General features: G+C 37.8%; 1 protein-coding gene across 2 annotated transcripts; it reads left to right on the top strand.

Annotated features, from left to right (window-relative positions):
• The first annotated feature begins 4538 nt into the window (after positions 1 to 4538).
• On the top strand, positions 4539 to 20759 carry wdr46 (WD repeat domain 46). Of its 2 annotated transcripts, XM_041800048.1 has the most exons (14): positions 4539 to 4609; positions 4860 to 5045; positions 7219 to 7299; positions 7393 to 7505; positions 7642 to 7729; positions 8270 to 8331; positions 10498 to 10602; positions 10702 to 10852; positions 11121 to 11356; positions 13694 to 13847; positions 14661 to 14808; positions 16055 to 16245; positions 19679 to 19792; positions 20217 to 20759. In XM_041800048.1, the coding sequence occupies exons 1-14, from the start codon at positions 4553 to 4555 to the stop codon at positions 20334 to 20336; spliced, it is 1806 nt and encodes a 601-aa protein (XP_041655982.1). In that variant the 5' UTR covers positions 4539 to 4552; the 3' UTR covers positions 20337 to 20759. The 2 variants fall into 2 exon arrangements, with proteins under 2 accessions (XP_041655982.1, XP_041655983.1); XM_041800049.1 differs by lacking the exon at positions 4539 to 4609 and having other exon boundaries at positions 4867 to 5045; positions 7219 to 7298; positions 7391 to 7505.
• Positions 20760 to 21834: the final 1075 nt, after the last annotated feature.

The raw sequence follows: 21834 nt of genomic DNA, 5'->3' as shown, positions 1-21834 counted from the left end.
TGTGCACTGTTACTGCTGGCTCAATTACACATGTGATATGAAAGTCCAGCTCCTCCCCGTCCTTTTGGAGTGTCGCTCAAAAGCCACTTTCCCTTTAACTCTGGCCAGTTTACACTGACATACTGGGGCTTGCTCCAATAAGTTAGAAAAACATTTAGGTTTTACTAAGTGTTTGCATCATCTTATAATTCTTAGTTAAAGTTTTTTTCACACCCTGATTTGTTTGCTCTTCAGAATTAAAATAGTCTTCCTTAGACATCTTGTGTCTGTTACACATTTCGTGTGATTGTTTAAACACTGCCCACCCTTTGAGAAGCATCTGAGGCATTCATGGTTTTAACAAAAGCCATCTGGCATTCTTTCTTTTTCTCGCTGACAGCAAGCTACATTTTTTTAAGTTCAAAAATACATTTAAATCTGTATTCTGTTGAACTAAGCAACATTAGGTCTGTAGTATCAGAATGAAGCACCACTCTTGCAGATTAAAACTCTTGGTCAATTTCCAGAAAGTGCTTTTGCACAGAGTTCGAGTGTGAGCATATGTGTGTGTGTTTTTTATGCATGCATTTACCAAAGGAAGTCAACCCAAAGGCCCAGAGGAAACAAATGTGAATATGTTGCAACCTTGAAGTATCCACTTAATATTCACCTAGGAACTGAAGTGACAACAAAAGAGCTGATCAGTTCAGATCAATCATTTTAGAGCCCTTTTAGATTTTCTTCGGTAGGTTCACAAGGATTTTTCATCTCTCAGCCTCAAACACTTTTGTCCCAAAATGACCCCCATAGACACCGCCATACTCATTAATGCAAACAGTGTGCCTCCATGCATGATTGAGAGCATCCTGAAAGACTGGTTATAGGTTATCAGCATGTTAGTTCATCATAAAAAAAGATTTACAGTCTATGAGATTTACAGCAGGAGTAATTGGACAGGAAACTCTTTACTGGCAATTCATAATCTCACTCGAGCTACCTTCAGCCTCTCTGAGGTTATATGAGTACAGTCTCTTGAGCACAGGCACAACAACAGGTAGTTCATCAACTACCTGTTTGATGAACTACCATTTAGGAGTGCAAACTAAAGAAGAATTGAACAGCAACAGTGTAAATGACTGGAATTGATGCAATTTTAAGTATATATTAACTATGCTCTCCTTTGCATGTAGTGATTGAATTCACTTCGAAGTTTGTACCAGCCTAGCACGTTGGCTGATACAGTGGCTTGCAAAAGTATTCACACCCCTTGAACTTTTCCACATTTCTGCACATTACAACAACAAACATAAATATATTCTGTTGGGATTTTGTGTAACATGAACACAAAGTGGCACATAATTGTGAAGTGGAAAGAAAATTATACATGGCTTTCAAAATTTTTTACAAATGAAAATCTGAAAAGTGTTGTGTGCAAAAGTATTCAGCCATCTAGAGTCTGATACCCATGGATAAAATCCAGTGCAACCAATTGCCTTCAGAAGTCACCTTATTAGTAAATAGAGTCCTCCTGTGTGTAATTTAATCTCAGTATAAATACAGCTGTTCTTTGAAGGACTCAAAGGTATGTTAGAGAACATCAGTGAACAAACAGCACCATAAAGACCAAGGAACACACCACACAGGTCAGGGATAAACTGGTAGAGATGTTTAAAGCAGGGTTAGGTTATTAAAAAATACCCCAAGCTTTAAACATCTCTGTTAACACAGCTTTTAACATCGAGCATCACCCTGAACACACCATCCCTACCATGATACACGGGGGTGGCAGCATCATGCTGTGAGGATGCTTTTCTTCAGCCGGGACAGGGAAGACGGTCAGAGTTGATGGTAAGATGGATAGAACCAAATACAGGGCAATCTTGGAGGAAAACCTGTTAGAATCAGCAAAAGACTTGAGACTTGGGCGAAGGTTCACCTTCTTGCAGGACAACGACCCTAAACATACAGCCAGAGCTACAATGGAATGGTTTAGATTGAAGCACATTCATGTGTTAGACTAGCCCAGTCTGTGGTGAGACTTGAAAATTGCTCTCCATCAAATCTGACTGAGCTTGAGCTATTTTGCAAAGAGGAATGGGCAAAAATTTCAGTCTCTAGATGTGAAAAGTTGGTGGAGACATACCCCAAAAGACTTGCAGCTAAAGGTGGCTCTAAAAAGTATCCACTCCAGGGGGCTGTATACTTTTGCACACAACACTTTTTAGATTTTCATTTGTAAAAAACTTTGAAAACAAAGCGCACAACAGTTTTCATCAGTTTCATAAGATTTTGAAACAGTTCCAATTCAACTAGGCAGAGCTGTGATGAGCTAAGAAATGAAGGTTCCTCAATATCTACCAATCCAAAGTATATGTGCTTGTAGGTTGCAGTAGCACTGCATGAGGTATAGGGGTGCATTAGATTATCATTAGACCACTCAATTACACAAAGTTTAAGATACATTGCTATAAAAAAAATCACCCCATTGGATATTTTACCCTTTTTATGTTATAAATCAATCATGGTCAATATGTTATTTGGCTTGATTAAAATATGGTGGTGGCAGCATCATCCTGTGGAGATGCTTCTCAGCAGCCAGCCCTGGAAGACTTGTCAAGGTATAGGGTAAAATGAATGCAGCAAATCCTGGCAGAAAATCTTATTCAGTCTGCAAGAGAGCTAAGGCATGGGAGAAGATTTATTTCCCAGCAAGACAATGACCTGAAGTGTACAGTGAAAGCTACACAGAAATGGTTTAAAGATGACTAGATGTGAGGCTATATCGCCAGTGTGAGTCATCACTGACCCATCATTGTCTCTGGTGCAGAGTCATCCAACCCAAGTTATGTCGTACTCTTTCATTAACATAAATGAATACAATTTATTTTCATTCCTTGTTAGTCTTCAAGTTAGTTTGATAAACTGGAAATTGGAGCCTATGAGTGTTTTTGCAACAGTTGAACACATACGCATACTTCACATACGAAGAGTCTGCAAAGAACAAGCTGCAGATGCTTGCATGGCCATATTTGTGCAAAAGTCTGCAGCATTACTGTAACCTTTTAGCTGGCATGGCTTTCAATGCTTACCCTCTGTTTACCAACAACTGTAATGCAAGTGATCCACTGGGTATAGGGTAACAGCCTGCATGATACCAGACTGTGCATTTGCACTCAGAGAACATTGATGGGCACTGATATTGTTAAATGGCCCAACGCCAACGGATTCTTTGTGAAAGGCCTAATACCATGTAGATTATTTTCAAAAAACTTTGATTCGAGCTTTCGTGTTTGGGCCTTGATCTGTTGGATTTTTATTTTGCATTAGGAACACTAACGGGTAAAAACTGACTACATTGTGCTTATGCCAGTGGAGTAAGAAATTTGATGTTTCTTATTTGCTTGTTTGTTTGTTATGTGTATTTATTACATTTTTCCCAGGATTTCTATTTTTCAGCTTCATAAGTTTTCAGATCTTATCAGAGTGTAGTATGGTACATTTTTCCATCATTACATTTAACTAACATTTTGAGATTAATTTTTCACACAAAGGAACATTTTAATAAACTAAAGAGATTAAATTCAACCTTCTTCCAAGGAAGTCCTTTCTTGTGACTCATTAGCCACATGGTTTTTGAAGTCAAAATTTGAAAGTAGTTTCACCACGGGGTGGTTTTCCCCAAAAACCTCACATGGTTTTATTTTAATAAATTTTTGAGGCCATTGTGTAACAGAGAGAGAGAGAGAGAGAGAGGTTACAAAACGGTGAGAATTTTTTTTCAATATTTGCAATCTCACAGTGCCAAGGGTTTAAATGTAGATTGCATTTTCAAATCGCAAGTTCAAAGGAACTACACATAGTTTCATTTATTTATTTACTAATTTACTATGATTTAAGTAATTTAAAAGCTGAAAATAACAAATAACTACCCCAAAAAGCTGGAGACACATTTTGGGAAATGCTTTTGCTGGATACTTAAAATCATATTTGCATCCAATGATCCTATCAGACTTTAGGGGAAGGATCCAAATATTACTAAATCAATTTTTCATAAAACAAACAAAAAAAAAGGCATCTTTATTATTATTTTTTCCTTTGTGCAGTGGAGCAGCTAAACAGGTAATAGTTTTGATGAATACATTTTTGAACACATTGTATTGATTATTTTGTGATCAATTAAACAAACTTAAAAGACAAACTAGTGTAAATCAGTAAAGAAGAGTATAAATTGGATAAATGAATCCATGGACAACACAACAAGAAATAACTGGAAGTTTTAAAATTGTAGTGATGAAAATCAAGTAAATAACTTAATTTTTGAATCAAACATATTAATTTAAAAAAACAGGCTTATAATCTAAGACAGACTTACAATACTTCAGTATAATTAATATTTTTACGCTGATGTATGTAGTTATTCGTTTATTTATTTATTTACTTTATGTCGATCAATTATCAAAGTGAAATTTGATATAAATGATCTGAAATAGTTTCACGGACAAAATATTAAATAAATTTCCACATAACGTTCCAGAAGTGACGTCAGAGGAAGTGAAAAACGTATACAACAAAGATGGCGTCCCCCGACGATGCACCGGTGGAAACCCCACACGTGGGTCAAAACAAGAAGGTAAATACAAACAAATCCTAAATTTGAGGACGTTACTGTGACTTGATCAAACGGTCAGTTTATTAAGATGGCAAAGACGTACGTGGTTTTTTCTCCAGCTGTGTGACGAAGAGTCGCTTTTGCTAGTAGTCCACTAGCATCTTACAGCTAACTTAAACAGTGCCCATATAAAGCATGTTTAACTGTTCCCTGGGAAGAAATAAATACATAAGAAATAACTGTCTTTTCTTTTATGTCGTTTCTGTTTTAGCCGAAAAAACAGCCTCCAGCTCGTTACTGGCAGGAGCCGCAGGAGGAAGGAAAAGATGGAAATAAAGTTGTGAAAGACGGGGAACCGAGGGAAAAGTCCCAGCAGCGGACGGAGAAAAAGAAGAGAAAAGCAAAGACAAGACCACAGGGAGAAAATGAAAAGGGTGGAAAGAAGTTTATTTCAGGGGTAAGACTGATGTGTTTTCTCCTCACCATGTGTCTGGTGTTAGTCAAAACGGTGGCATTTATTCGAAAAACAGATTTTCACAATGTTCAATGCAAAAAGTCAAAGTATACAACAGTTTATTCCTACCAAGCGATTTGACTGGACATGTTTATTCACTACCGGTCATCCCGTCTACCATAACAATACCGGGGAAAGGTCTTATAGATCTGTCCTCCTGGTAACTAACTTGTTTATCACATTGCCCCAGCCAAGTACTCTAATAATGTCAACCGTCACAGCTTGTAGGTTTTTTCAGCATAAATCAACCGATAGCACGCAACACAAAGAGAACATCTGGATCTCAACTAACGGGCTAAAAGAAAAAGAATACAGTGCTGTGAAAAAGTAATTGCCCCCTTTCTGATTCCTGATTTTTTTTTTTGCATGTTTATCACACTTAAATGTTTCAGATCGTCAAACCAGTTTTAATATATTTTACAAAGACAACCCAAATAAATACAAAATGCAGTTTCTAAATTGTGATTTTATTTATTAAGGGGAAAAAAAATCCAAATTTCTCTGGCCCTATGTGAAAAAGTAATTGCCTCCTGAACCTAATAACTGGTTGTGCCACCCATGACAGCAAAACCTGAAATGCGATAACTGGTGATCAGGCTTTTGCATCACTGTGGAGGAATTTTCACCCACTCTTCTTCACAGAATTTTTTTAATTCAGCCATGCTTGAGGGTTTTCAAGCATGAACTGCCCGTTTAAGGTCACACCACAGTGTCTCAATTGGATTTAAGTCCGGACTTTGACTTGGCCACTTCAAAACCTTCATTTTTTTTTTTTTTTTTTTTTGTTTGTTTGTTTGTTTGTTTGTTGGGTTTTTTTTTGCCATTCAGAGGTGGACTTGCTGGTATATTTCAGGTCACTGTTTTGCTTTATAACCCAAGAGCGCTTGAGCTTGAGGGCATGAACTTATGGCTGGACATTCACCTTCAGCATTTTCTGGTAGACAGCAGAATTCATTGTTCCACCATGTTTGTCTGTTGGCATGATGTATTTTGATCAAATACTGTTATTTTTATGCCAGATGTAACAGGCTGTACACCTTCCAAAAAGTTTAAACTTGGTCTCGTCAGTCCACAGAATATTTCTCCAAAAGTCTTGGGGGTCATCAAGATGTTTCTTGACAAATGTGAGACGAGCTTTTGTGTTCTTTTTTGTCAGCAGTGGTTTTGGTCTTGGACCTCTCCCATGGGTGCCATTTTTGCCCAGTGTCTTTCTTGTGGTTGAGTGATGAACACTGACCTTAACTGAGGCCAGTGTGGCCTGCAGTTCTTTGGATGTGGTTCTGGGTTTTTTTGTGACCTCCTGGATGAGTCATTATTGCGCTCTTGGAGTCATTTTGGTTGGCCGACCACTCCTGGGAAAGGTTCACAACTGTTCCCATTTTTCTCCATTTGTGGATAATGGCTCTCACCATGGTTCGCTGAAGTCCCAAAGCCTTGGAAATGGCTTTGTAACCTTTTCCAGACTGATAGATTTCAATCTTTTTGCTTCTCACTTGTTTTTGAACGTCTTTGGATTGTGGCATGATATGTTTCTTTTTGAGATCTTGTAGCCTACTTCACTTTGTCTGACAGCATCTATTTAAGTGATTTCTTGATTCAACAAATCTGGCATTAATCAGGCCTGGGTGTGGCCAGTGAAATTAAACTCAGCTTTCCAAAAACTGTGGTTAATCACAGTTAACTTAATGATTTAACAAGAGGGGCAATTACATTTCCACACAGGGCCAGATAGGTTTGTATTTTTGTTTCACTTAATTAAATAAAATCATCGTTTAGAAACTGCATTTTGTATTTACTTTGGTTGTCTATGTGAGATATTGAAATTGTTTTGATGACCTAAAACATTCAAGTGTGATAAATATGCAAAAATAATCAGCAATCAGAAAAGGAGCCATTCCTTTTGCATGGCACTTTACATGCATATGAATACAATGTCATTACACTTCTTGTTGGCGTAGTTGGCGGGTGGCCAGATTCTTTTGTCCATATATTGTAGATGTTCATTGGTTGAGCCAGATAAATGATAGCATACATCCCAGATCTTCAATACCTCACCTAGAAAGTGTCAGCAAAAAATTCTGTTTCTTTCTTGTACTTCTTGTCCACATTCCCTCAGATTTCAGACCCTTTCCCTGGACCTGCTCCTATTCCAGAAGACAGAGTCCAGAAGTTCAAGAGGAAAGATAAAACAAAAAAGGTAAGAGATGTTTCTTTTGTGCTGGTTCTAGCAAACAAATGCAGTTAGATGCTGCTAGTAGCTAAATTGTTCTTCTTTACTTTTTCTTTCTAGCCGAGGCGCCGGCATTACAAGCTGAGAGATATGATAACCCGATCTGAAGAAGCCTCAGAAATGGCTACGAAACAAGCTGCCCGGTTTGACCTTCTACTCCCTGAGGATGCTGGGTAATTTCTGCAAAAAATAACTGCCTGCTGTGTGATCTAATTGAATCCTAAATTGCCCAGGAAGGACATAATTATTTGAAATGTCGCTTTAAGCTGTTTGTAAGGGCTGATTAGAATTTTTTTTTCCCTATGTCAGGTTTTTGGAAGGTGATGAAGATGAGGACACATGCACGATCTCTCAAGAAGATATTGCAGATGCTGTGGATATAACATCTGGAGCAAAGGTGCGTCTTTTTTACTTTTAATGAGGTGTAATGTATAAAAACTACTCTGCTATAAGAAGTGAATTTATCCGTGCAGATATTGTAGTGTAGACATGTATGTGGATTTTTTGCTGGGTACCTGTGCTGCTGCAGGTTCACAGACTTTCATGGAACAAGATTAGAAAAGTTAATTGTGTTCCACAGTAACAAACTCTGAGAACATCGAAGGCTTCACAAAGAATGAGGTGTTCTTGATGAATGCAGGGTCCAAAGTTAGTTTATTCACTTAATGGGCCATCTGGCAACTTTGTCCGTGTCAGACTGTTCTTTTCTTTAATCCTGCCAAACCTGAGTTAATTTATAATTAGATCATTTTATACTTAGATAAAAGTTTATGTAATCCTGCTGTTGTAATTGTGTGAATCAGTCACATGCACAAATGATGTTTGGATGATTAAATTTGAATTTCAAGCATTTCGAAAAAAATGTAAATAAACTGTTGTCACTGCCCTGGTTGATTCACCTATTCTGATTGTTTTTTCCCTTCCTCTCTTTCCTCAGTATTTCAACCTAAAGCTGTCTCAGTTTGGTCCATATCGAGTGGATTACAGCAAGACTGGCCGGTTAGTATAAACTGTCTGTGCAAATAAAACAATGTTGGCAAAGATTTTCTCCTTTGTTAGTCATTTAATTATTGGCTGTTACATAAGGACTCAGAGCAAGAGGTTTGAACCAAACACATATTATAGGACAATACTTTACTAATAATGTTATTAGGTAACTTAATCAGCCATAACAGTACCAGAATATGATCCTAGTAAAACTGTTAGTCAGTACTAGTAAAGGTCAGACAGTGATATCTCTACCTCTATCAATGCTACGGCAACAAAAATGGAATACTGCACTCAGTCCTACTTGAGCTTATATAGTTGCTTAGTATCTGTGCAATTTTTACGTAAGAGGCTGAAAATATAAACTTTTCTCAAAGGTTCACTCTGTTATTAAAACAAAAGATTATTGAATTTAATCAAATTAACAATTATTTTAAATGTTTAAAAGAGCAAAAACACTAGGTTTATTTTCTTCAGATATTTAGAAGTCCTCATTTAATCCCACTATTCCCTAATACATTATTGAAAAAAACTATTTATATAAACCTAGTCAGCAATTAATTTCATTTAAATTGTTCAAAAATAACGCGTTTCCATTTGTTTTTATCTTACAGTAAATACATTTAAAGGCATAATAAATTTAAGATTAACATATTTATCTGAATTCTTTACTAACGATTCTTTATTTCTGAACCTCTATCAAAAATATACATGCTTTCCTTTTTTCTTCTCAAATGGTGTGTATCTAAATACATGATTTCAAACAGTATACAATTAGTATAACTTCTTCAATACACAGTATGTATTGAAGAAAAAGACATACTATATTTGAAAATGCATAAGATATACATAATATTATTTTAAAGAAATTAAAAATGTATGATTAGAATGACTTTATACAAATGTTTGCATTTATAAATTCACATAACAAAGCATAATATCTCCAAATTTATAATGTCATTATTAAAAAAAAGAAAAGAAAGTTCGAATTAATTTGTTGGTTAGTTATACCTTGGAGTCCTATGTAAAATATAATCTAAATAGAAGAAAAAGATCATTGTAAGCTCAGTTACACTCAGGAACTTTAGAGACAAGATTTATCTTTCTGCTTTACTGCTAATCTTCAATTAATCAGGGATGGACTTTTTAGGAAAATGTCTTTGATGACTGTTAACTTTATTTGGTTGGATTATGAAAAACTTGAGTTGAACTTTTTTTATAGCAGATTTTATCTGTAAAGCCTGGGGGAAAAAGGCAGAATGTATGGTTTACTACTGAGCAAGGAAAAGATCATTCAACTTTGTAACTGCTTATAATGAAATTATTTTTAATAATGAATCCATATGATCTCCACATACACCATAGCTGTCTTTAACAGTTTAAGGAGTCAATGTAATGTGATCAGAAAAAGCAGCAATGTTATTGTTTTAAACATGTGCCAACAAAGTATTAACATTTTTAAAAACTCTGGGATGTGTAGCCTATTTAACCAGTAGATCTTTTGACCTTTTGTTAAATGAATAACCCATGTATAATTTAGCGTCCACCAAGCTGGATGTTGCCTGGTTAGGCCTCTACACTGTTTTTGTGTTTAAAACTAAGTCTTGATTTACATGTCCCTCCTTTTCCCATCTATCGTCAATACTTTGTCTGACAAAAGTCTCAAATTTTGTCCTGATTGGCTCTAAAAAATTTTGCAGCATCATTTAATTCTTATTTTAGCATGAAGTGTCTGCATATGGAGGGCCCCTGCATGTGAGAGCCCTTTATTACAGTTAGGTATTTGTTTCACTTTAGCATTCCCATAACAAATCATGTATTTCTGTCTTTAGTGATTGACAGTAAATTTAAAGTTAACTTAAATTCACTCATTTAGTAGTTACTATCATTTAATCAGAGCCAGTATGGATCCACCTGGTGTTTCATATTTCCATCTACTACACCCGCAGCTGTAGTCACCAGATGGATTTGAAATGTAATATTTATGAAGATAGTATAGAGGGGATTCCTCAGATATTTTTCAATATAAACAGCATTGCTGCAGGTCAACATAAAGAAGTTTGCCTTAAAGAGCTTCCACTGCTCAAAGAAAGTGCTGCGTTGGTTTTAGTTATGATTTAAAATGTCTTATGTTTGTGCTGTGTGTAAGTTTTTAGCATTATGATCTCTTTACTTCAGTCACCTGCTGCTCGGTGGGAGGAGAGGCCATGTTGCTTGTATAGACTGGCAATCCAAACAGCTGATGTGTGAGATAAATGTGATGGAGTCGGTCAATGATGTAAAGTAAGTCATCCAGCTTACGTTTTTTACTGTCGTGCTTCACTCTACCTGATCCCGGTACAGTCTTTCTGTAAATAAAAATCAATTTTTACGTTGATATAGGTGGCTTCATAGTGAAGCCATGTATGCAGTGGCTCAGAAGAAGTGGCTCTATGTCTATGACTCCAATGGCATAGAGCTTCACTGTATCCGCAAATTCAATGACGTTCTTCGTATGCAGTTCCTCCCATACCACTTTTTGCTTGCCACAGCGGTAGGTTCATTAAAGATTTACATATAAATTGCTTGTCTGTTTTAACAAAATTCTAGCCATAACATAATGTTTTACTAGCATAAAAGCTAAAACCTTCTTTTCAACAGTGCATCAGTAATAATAGAAATATAGTTTTAAAAAACAGGCTGATCTTTTTTACAAATGAAAAAATGTAGTCTAATTTTCAGGTTAATTTCTTGAACACAGACTTTATTGAACCGTCTCTTATTAGCTCTAGTAACTCCCCTGTTGTTTCTCTCTTTGTCAGAGTGCAACGAGTTTCCTGCAGTACCTGGATGTATCTGTGGGAAAGGAGGTGGCAGCCATTTGCACCAAGACTGGTCGACTTGACGTGATGTGCCAAAATCCCCATAACGCCATCATTCATCTTGGCCACCACAACGGCACGGTCACCCTCTGGTCACCCAACCAGAAAGAAGCTCTCGTCAAGATGCTCTGTCATCAGGGTGGCGTGCGCTCTGTCGCTGTAGACAAGACTGGCACGTGAGTCATCTTTGAAACTTAACACTTACTATGCTGTTCAGTCCTGAGTTTTGATCTGTTGTTTATGAGTGGATCAAGTTCCACTTAAAATCATTCATTTGGACCACTCCACTTTTACAGTGTCACAAACATTTTTACCTCATCCATGTTGATTAAATGAAGGACAACAGTTATTTATAGGGCATATGGTTGATCTTACTGACCATGTAGCCGTTTATAAGGAGGCCCTGCCTCAGCTCCAGCTCTTTCCCTTGTTTGAGGTTGACCAAACGTTGGGATTAGAGAGCGTTTCTAATATGGCAAGTCCCCTTCAGTAACCGAATTGTGGCGTCCCTAAGACTTTTCTAATGTTTATATATATTCAGTGGCCTGAATATACTTATACCTTAGACGAACAGTGACCTGAACAAGCTAGTTTACAACATATAACTGAGATCATGAGCGTGTTTCACTCAAGAGAAAGTGAACAACCAGAGGTACAGAGGAGTCGGGCACTGTGCATTCAAGTCCAGTATGTGGCGCCTGCATTCATCATATTTAGCTCTGGTGTAACCTGACACACCAGAGGGATTTGTTTCACACATCCATCTGGGAAAGCTTCAATAGGAAACATTTGAGAAAAGGCAGAGGCTTTGAAAAAAAACTCAGAGTGTGATTGGATGAACATTCTGTCTGTCAAATCTCTACGGGCCAATCAGAGCAACAAAACACGTGACGTAGCCGCTATCGCGCTGTGTGTGCACAGCTACCGAGGAATAATGTGAAATATGGCGACTATAGACATGTAAGTACTTGACTTTTGTTGTTTTTGAAAAGAAAACAACTCAATGCTGTTCTTTGTTCCTCTTCTAACAAAGAAATGTCGTCAAGTTCTGATAAAACTGGCGCTTTAGCAGCATCCACGCCAAGCTCTTCCACCATAATTGCACCGGCCTCTTGCTGCTGTTTGTTTACGTCACAACTCTGCCGCGCCTGAAAGTACTGCCCCTAGTTGCTGATTGGTCCTGTCACTTTCTAACCGGGCCCAAGCAGTTCAGATGGGAGCTTTGCAAGAGGGATTCGCCAGTGAAAATCAAGGAAATGGGCGTATCCATCTGCTTTGCAAGGTTAGCTCTGCTGGGCTTTTCAAAGAAAAAGACTAATCTTTTTTGTCTGATCCAACCCCCATGTTTTCACACAGTTCCTTTATTCAGATCTTTTGTCTAGACTTGAACTAAAGCTGGTTGCTCGAAATAATGCTGAGGCTAGCCTGCACATACATTGCTCTGGCATAAATGTGCATTTCATTTTCAAGTCATATTATGATACCTGCAGAGTACAAGGAGCAAAGTCTCACAGAGTCAGCACAATGGAGAATAGGAAGACAGCATGACAGTAGTTTTTATGCACTTTGTGGCTTTTTTTGAGTCATTTTGGTCATACTAGGCCGTCTAATACCCCGCTTCTGTGTGATTGTTGGTTTTAGGGCTGAACGATTTGTGAAAATAATCAGTTATGATTGTTTTTCCCCAACATTGCTATTGTGATTTAATATGAGATTATTTTTGAAGTTCCTCATCTTGTGAATTTTTCAACAAACACAAGAAATAAATTATTCTCTATTATAACAAAAAAAAAGAGCTAGAACAAGGTCCGAACGACTGAAAAATCTGGACACTTGGATGCATAATTAGTGGACTTTGGGGGTCAAATAGGCTTTGGTATGGTACTTGGATTGTGTTGTGAGAGTACCCTTAGTTAACTCTCAGAGCTTTTTGTCCCTCTTAGGGGGCATGGCTGCCTTTTTTCTCTCATTTTTTAAAAATGTTGTCACAGTTTTACCATCCATATTAACGTGAAGAGCTTTTTGGCAGCAGTGTCAGTCAAAGCTATCTAGATTACAGGCTTTCAACATGATAAGGCTGTGAGAAGAAGGCCCTTGTACTTGGAAGATTCATTTAGTTCAATACAAAATGCTTTTCTTCCCTTCTAGTTAACTGATTCAATTATATCAACTGAGATTGCAACTACATGCAAGCATGCAGAGATCCTCTGAATTTATAATTAGCTTTTTGATATTTTGCTAATACATGACCTGACAGGGGGCCACCACCTCTGTCTAGAAAAGAAAACACAATGTGTCTAATGAAAATAAAATACCTTGCATCAGAATTCAGGAAATTATATCTACTCAGCTGTCACCAGCATTTCCTCTAAAAAAGTGTACATGAGGAAATTTTAAATATCAAGGTGCAACCTCTGGCTAAGTGCTGTTAAATGTCCAGTAGCATTATAAACTGCATTTATGCCAGTGTCCACCAGAGAGCAGTCTTTCATTCTGCTCTCCTCTCTTGGCAGGTATATGGCAACATCTGGAATGGATAAAAAGCTGAAAGTGTATGACATTAGAGCATTCAAGCCCCTCAAGTCTTACTTCCTCCCTGCTGGATCGTCCTGTCTGTCCCTGAGCCAGAAGGGGCTGCTGTCAGCTGCCACAGGAGACATTGTTCAGGTCCAGATCACTTCCACACTGCATGAATAATGATTTGTCCCAGAAGGATGACTAAAGGAAAAGATGCATTTCGTGTATCTCTTTTTTACAAGTAGGATTCTACCTATGAGATACATGCTTATATTAAGTGGTTAAATAATTTGACTCGGGTTGAAAATTAGGGGAAAATTATGAAAGTAATGTTAAAGATAGAAAGAAAAGATCATTATTCTATTTGGACAAAAATAACTGCATGAAAGTGGCATTATTTATATGAAATTTAAACTGATTGTCCCAGTTGTCTGCTCCTCTTGGCCTTTGTGTCTGTGCATATGTTGTTCACTGGTTGTTGCAGTACTCAGTATATTGCAACATTTTAACCTCGTTGCAACTGCAAAATTTAAGTAAGTTGATAAAGACATAATTTTCAGATTTTGATTAAATTTATGATACTTACCAGTTTGTCCTGGACAATAATGTCACATTTTCTCAATTTTCTAGTCCGGATCCAGAAAGTTTAATAGGGAAAACTGATTAGTTGCAGTTGTTTTGTGAATAATTTTGACTTAAAGGTGATTATTTCCAGTTTTTGTCATTGCATCAGATGCAAAACATTTTCTGTTTGTTCTTAATATATATTTATACTGAGAAATAATGTTGTGACTTAAGGTTAAAATAGAATCAGTAAGAAAAACGCTGAAAGCATAGTTGACATTAATCAAAATTTTCCGTTAAAGTACACATTAAAGAGAAGCTGTCACTTGTTTGAACGAGTGAAAAATAGAAAGTCATTACAGTGTCTTTCATCCATGTCTTTGAAAACTGTCTCTGCAGATTTACAGGGACGTTTGGAGCACTCCAGTGACTAAGCCTTACATGGCTCACAGAGTTAAGGGGACTGTTTGGGGGCTGCAGTTCTGCCCCTTTGAGGATGTCCTCGGGGTGGGGCATGGAGACGGTTTCACCAGCATGCTTGTACCAGGTAAAGTACCTTATACCTGCATATTTAGAACATTTGATGGGAGTTTAAGCTTGGTGTTGATTTGCTGATGGGAGAAAACAGAGCTGGACAAAAGTCGAGTGTTAATATGATAATATAAAACACTTCCACTTTCTTGTTGATTATAGACTGTAAAAACATGATAAGAGTTTCACTGCCTTCACCAACTGGTTTCTGAAAAGGCACCATAAAACCTAACAATGGCGGTCAGCGTATTACCAGTACTGACTCCCAACTACTTGTATTAATCTAGAATCAGGTATAGAGATGGCATTAAGGCAGGTGATATGATTATCATAGTTGTTGAAAGTCACCCGTGGAGATTGTCTGGCACCTTTCCGACTGCTTTCAAAACAATTGAAACAACACAAATAAATCCAACAGTTTAAATTCAGCAATGAATTGGGCAAAAATGAAGCCTAACCTCTTGGAGAACAGCTGCAGTGCACCTGCCTGTCAGTCAAATCAACACCATCCCTGTTATGCTTAATTATGTGCAGCTCTAAGCCTTAAAGGGATACTTAAACATTTTGGATAATTCGTCCATTGCCATAATTCCTGTAGTCTTAGTAATGGGTTTGTTACCTTCAGTTGTCAGTGCAAGCTGTTTTTAGATCGGCCGCTGCCGACTTCAGACCTGCTGTGCCAACTCAATGTAAGCAGACGGTGTTCCAGCTTTCCCTTCATCAAATACACAATCCAGCAACTCCAAAATGCTCTCATGGACAAGTTGTGACCTGTACATTCACCACACTATGAAATAATCATGGAACATTACGAGATGGAGATGTTTTAAAGCTAAATGCAAAGCCGGAACTACACTCCAGGCATGGCTGCTGCACTGTGTCGCTCCGCCCAGTGGTTTACTCAAGAAATAGTTCTGAGTGTTTGCTTCATGCGTCGTAATGTTACATAATTATACATTATTATTTCATAGTGTGGTGAATGTGCAGGTCACAACTTGTCCATGAGAGCATTTTGGAGTTGTTGGATTGTGTATTTGATGAGCTGATTGAGATGATTATGAGCTCCAGGGTTTAAAAGAATTTGTATCAGATTGCTTGTTCCTGCTGTAAAATGGGTATTTTATTTGGGGCCTAACTGAGATTCCTTGGGGCTCTCAGTGCCAACATCAAGTCCATACTCGAGCAACTACAGCCATTACATTTTTAGAGCTTTCAAACTGTTTTATGTCTTTATCTTGGTCTCTTTCAATTTCAACTCACAGGTGCAGGAGAGCCCAACTTTGATGGTCTGGATGCTAACCCGTACCGTAGCGCAAAGCAGAGGCAGGAGTGGGAGGTTAAGGCCCTGCTGGAGAAGATTCAGCCAGAGCTCATCAGCCTGGACCCCCATGAGCTGGGGCAGGTGGACCATGCCACCTTTCAGCAACGGCATCAAGACAGGGTCCAAGCTCTGGTAAGTAACACACAGTCTGTGGTTCAGCTCAGCTGGAAGAGCAGGTGCATTTTCCCTCCCTTCTTATCTGGACTGTCAGAGGCAAATAGGCCAAAGACAACTAAGATAAGGGATTACCACAACCTATAAGGCTGGACTAGCAGGGAGAGCATGCTTGAGCTGTAGCCAAAGTATGTTTTTCTTATAAAGGTACACACATCAATCTGTACACAGGGTAGAGGCCAGAAAAGCTGGAGGTCCTGCCAAATGTTTTTCTACAACACTGACGTTTTGTAAATGCAGGTGGAAGGAACTGAAGTGAGATCCACTGTATACAGAAGAAAACTGATGATTGTAATATAGGGCTGGATATGTGGCCTTAAGATAAAATCTGCTCTCTTTTTCACACCACACTTGATTTATAATATTAATCAAATATTGTTCTTACATACAAACTGCAAATGTGATTGAATGACTCAATGACTTATGTTATTAACAAAATTTAAGATAAGAAAAGTGAATTTCCCTTCTGGGATTAATATATTAAACCGAAATTTAAAGTTAAAGTGCAATTTCTAAACTTGTCTTTTAAACTCACTTGTAGTTTCAGGGGAAAAGAAGTTGTTTTCATTAACACCTAGGGTCTGATATTCATCTTTTTAACCCCTCTTAGTGTGGAAGATGTTTTTGGAAACTTGAACATCTGAGTTTCATCTAGTTTAGAAACAGACAGACAATATTGCTGATGCCTCTATTTGACCTTTAAAGTCAAATTAGACCGTTAAAGGGTTTGTAATCACAGTTCCTCCAGAAAAGATCAAGAGTGATGGATATGATTGGCTATTAAAAGTCAGGATGTCAAATATTTTATTTCCTTGCAGTATGAGAAAACTGGTCAGTATGTAAATACAGTAATATACATTAATTCTGTTTACAGGAGATTCTGATAGTAGCTCTAATTCTTAGTATGATCAGTCACTTTGACCTTCAATTGCATTTTGTCTTCTGCAAATGATTGTCATAGATTGACTATGTCGCATGTGTCAGTCGTCCCAGTTAAAGTGGAAATTTGATTTCAAACGAGCCCCATCACGTCAGCTTAGCCTGATGACAGGGAAGGAAGCCCAGCCAAGTTCCCTTATAGACAGAGTATTTCATCAGAAATCAACCAACAACACAATTAAAGGAGTGTTTGTTTAGGAGAAAAATAATGAAACTTCAGTAAAATCTGCACAAGTAGGATTCAAACAAATCTGAACCTAGAGACTGTGTTCTCTAGAAAAAAACATTGCATGGCATATATGTCAGTGATTTTCCTAAGTTAGTTTGGTCTGTCTGTACATCATGCCATGTGTGAATGATTTTGGAAGTGCTCTCTCTTTTATGTGAAGCACTTTTATTTGTTTTTCTAAAAAGTGCTTCACAAATAAACTATAGCTGCCTTCTAAAGCAAGCATCATCAAGTACAACAAGATAAACTAGTTGTTATCGTATGTTCATTTTTCACATGCTGTTCTTATCTAAAATCATTTTGAGACATGCTGTTGTCAAACATTTGTGTTTGACTATAATCCTTTACCTAACAAACTTATCCAACAACAGGCACAAAGGTTTAGCATTTCTATGAGCTGGAATAATGAAAAAACAAAGCATGTCAGCCTTTATTTTATTTTTTATTTTTTATTTTTTATTTAACCTTTATTTAGCCAGGCTAGCTCCATTGAGATCAAAGATCTCTTTTTCAAGGGGGACTTGGCCAAGAATGGCAGCAATGCAGCCTACATACCTAAAGGGATATTTTGGTATTTTTAAGTTGGGGTTTTAAAGGCACTTGGTGACAGCAGTGGCATTAGCCTCCAGTGATTTCAGTGAGAATTGCCTCTTCAAATAGGATGGGTTTGGGTTTCTCAATATATCTGAACAGCTGTTTTGGTCTGCAGGCTTTCAGAGGAAATAAGAAGTAAATAAGCCAAAAGTAGTTATTTCATCTAAGTTTTTCACCTCAACTTGTAGCTTGTCTGGTTATCAGCTGAATAAAGCAACAGCCATAAACTTACCTGGATGACAAATGAATGATTACTTATGAGATTTGACGATCATTTATTGGGCGAAGGGGTATTGGGTTTTATTTAAACTGATTTTACTATTTGGGTGACTGTTTTTATCGCTTATTAATTGTTGACTGATGCTGCTAAGTTGGTGAGTGTTGCCAAACTACATTCCAATGTGTAGAACACACACAGCTACCTCCTCGTTCTCCTTGATGCCGATTGGTCTGAACCGTGTCGATGCGGCACAAACGTTGTTCATTGGAGCTTTTCAAGATGGATTTGCCTGATGATAGAGATGGAGTCTGGCAAACCCATCTGCTTTATATGGTTAAGTTTCCACACCTATACCACCAGATAACTCAGGATTTCTCCTGCTAAGCAATCTCCACTAAAGTTGCTCTCCCCTCTCTTTCTTCCCGCTGAGTCGCCGTCTGTAGAAGTTGTTTCTCTCTGTGCTTCGGCTCATAAAAGTATCCTCTTGTGCCCACAGTAAACAGCAGATCATCATGTCAAAATCACTCTTTTTGTTTTTGTTTTATCTTAGTTACTTCTCTGTTTTCTTTGAGGAAGCCCGCAGACCTAAAAAGCTGTTTAGATAAACTTTGACGGACGGGCACGTACCGGTAGCTGGTAGCCAAAGTTTGCATTGCAAAATAACGTTTGGATAAACTGTGGCCAAAGGGCATGTAGCTGGTAGCCAAAGTTTGCATTTCAAAATAGTGCCAAACACAGAGGCTTTCTGGAGGAAAAATAGAATGCTTCAACGTTTTGGATGTAGCATACAACTGAGCCAGCATTGTTTTTAGGCCCATTTTGACCTTAAACTCACTAAATTATGTGGAGCAGCTGTACCCTTCTGCAGGACTGTCATAGCCTAGCTTCTGAAAGTGAGTCCTGTTTGAAAGGGCAGTGTTCACTGATATTTCTGGAGGCTAATGCCACTATAATCGCCAAGTGCTTTATACAACGCACCTTCAAAAATACCAGGAATCAAAACAGAAGAACTGGCTTGCATGTTTTCGGCCAATTATGACACAGCATACTAGCATCAAACAGAGAGAGCCCGAATATCCTGTTCACCTCCTTGTGGTTAGATGCTGCAAAGGTGATAGGTAATTATCGTTTCTCACGTTTGAAGGCTCTAAGTTTCCTACATTTTCTAAGATATTAATTATCTAAACAAAGCTGTTCATTAGACAAAAATACTGTTTTATTTTAGTTTATTTAAAAATCTGGCCCCCCACAATCTGCCATGAGAAAAGATTGCCTTGTACAAAAGTAGTCGACGACCCCAGCTGTAAAGGTACAACAAAGGAGCTGTAGCAAGATGTTCAATTCGAAATATTGATTCTGTATAATTCTGTTTTTACAGCCTTCTGAGAGCTTCTTTTTTCATTTTTCAGGGCTTTGATCCACTTGCCAAGGAGAAATTCATTCCCAAGTACAAGAAAAAAGGTCGTAGCTCTGCTGGCAATGTTGAAAGGCGCAAGAAACAAGTGGGTCATGAAGACCAGAGGGTAAGTAACCGAGTGTCTACTATAAAGACTGATGCAGTCATACTGGGATGTTTCTGCTGTTAAAGGTGACAAAAAAGTAGCTACACCATGAGTGTTAATACCGTGTATTTATTTTGAGGATTGAGTTTGAGGACTAAACCTTTGGGGAAAAAAACGGATCTTTAGTCATATTTTGAACTTAAAGCAGCCATGAGGGAAAGACTGAGCATTGTCTAAATTGCACCAATACATGTGGCAACATTTTGGTGCAAACGTTGCCAGTGTATTTGTGAAATTTTGTTTGTGCAGGAGTTTGTGTTCCATATATTAACAAGAAATCCCTCAGTAAATGGATACTTTTATTTTGTAGTCCTGGTATTGAGACACTGTTGATTTTCTTAAGTTTAAAGGTCTGTTTCTGTTTTTGTCTAACCCTACACTCCAGGATTTAATCAGGGAAGCTGTGGAAGACAAAATGAAGATGGAGAAAGAGAGAAAGGAGAGGGAGAAGAAAGCAACTGTGTTTTCTAGCCAGAGATCTGCATTGGACAGATTCAAAAAGTAGAAAAGGAGGAGCCTTTGTGCAGCAGAAACCAAGGGACATTCTGTGGGAGTGACTTTTGAACTTTATATAAAGGAAACATTCTTTGGGACCCATTTCTCCTCTGCTGGACCTAAACATCAACTGCAGAAAACCAGGATGAAGTCTGCTGAAAGAGGCTTGCTGTGAGAGGCAGGCATTCATGTATACTCAAAGTTAAGTGCTGCAATAGGACAGCTCTAGTCAATGCTTTTGGCCTGAAGCACTATCCGTCCACTTTGGTGGACAGTGCGAGGGGTCAAGGCTGTTATCAGTGCAAATTATTCAGTCAACCTCATCAAGTCTGGTGCTGTAATGTCTAAGCTAACAGGAGTGGTTGTCAAAGAGTTTTTTTGTTTTTGTATTAATATGCAAAAATAGAAGAAAATAAAAAGAATTTGCTCTTTCTTTTCGATCATGTTATTCATCCTCACAACTGAGCAGCTCAGTAATTCTCAGAAAAACAATGAAACGATTAAAAAACTTGACTACGCTTTTCATAACAACATGGATCTTAACTGATTTCATATTTTCATTGTCTAGCTGCACATTGACCAGGATAATGACAACATGGGAATTGAGTGGTGTAAAAGACAAATGTTTTATTTTGGTTCGGTGAAGTTCTGGAACGTAAAGCATTGTTTAAGGATTTATAGATACTGTCAACTTCCTTGTGTCCAGTGTTTGTGCATTGTCACATCTTCACATTAGTTCAACATGACTTAAAATTGTAGCAAATAAACCACATAGCTTAAAAGTTAATCATTCAAACTCTTATCAGAAACTCGGTAGCGCAATGGCTAATGGCTGTATTTATCTGTTACCTAGCAGAAACACATTTCTATGAGATATTAAAGGTTGAATGAAGATAATGTTTTACATCAGTCAAAAGTTCTTTAACATGTAATGTCTATTAGCCTAGTCCATAATGGAAGCATGAGTTGAATGGACCGAAGTGAAGCATCGGTCAAGCTCAGTCACTGACTCATCTTCTGCATACAATGACTTAATCTCCAGATATCTTTTCATCAGGACAGTTGAGCAGACTAAACAGTCTACACCAGCGTTTGGTTTACAGCTTTCACACCAGCACAAACCATCCCAGCTCTGCAGATAGTCCTGAGTTAACCCTGGGATCTCTTTGACTATTGTTTGGTCATTTGAATTTTATCTCCAGTGTTCATTTTGGCAGTGATCAGCTCTCAGCATTCATATTCTCTATGGATGTGCTTTTTATGTTTAAGTTTGGCTTTCCAATGAATTATTACAGCAGCTCTTACACTGTGATTGTGAAAACAAAGCTGGATGGCTATTAATCAGCTGGAAGACATCTGACTTTTGAGAGGCAGGGAGATAAGACGTGAGCCTCTAAATTTTCTAGAACCTGAGAGTTTTGAAGCCGGGCATTTTCTTTGGTCAAATCATCATCAATGGGACTATTGGTAACAAGAGAAACTGCACCAACACAACTGACATCATTTAA

This window comes from Cheilinus undulatus, linkage group 11 (genome assembly GCF_018320785.1).
Source record: "Cheilinus undulatus linkage group 11, ASM1832078v1, whole genome shotgun sequence".
NCBI lineage: Eukaryota > Metazoa > Chordata > Actinopteri > Labriformes > Labridae > Cheilinus > Cheilinus undulatus.
Note: the sequence above shows the minus strand (reverse complement) of the source record. Positions and strands in the feature narration are given on the sequence as shown.

What these genes read in the sequence shown, in the direction of transcription:
- wdr46 (XM_041800048.1), top strand. Translation starts at nt 4,553, where the DNA reads ATGGCGTCCCCCGACGATGCACCGGTGGAAACCCCACACGTGGGTCAA. An exon ending in GATTACAGCAAGACTGGCCG is followed by an intron (nt 8,332 to 10,497) that starts GTTAGTATAAAC and finishes TCTTTACTTCAG; the next exon opens with TCACCTGCTGCTCGGTGGGA. An exon ending in AAGACAGGGTCCAAGCTCTG is followed by an intron (nt 16,246 to 19,678) that starts GTAAGTAACACA and finishes TTCATTTTTCAG; the next exon opens with GGCTTTGATCCACTTGCCAA.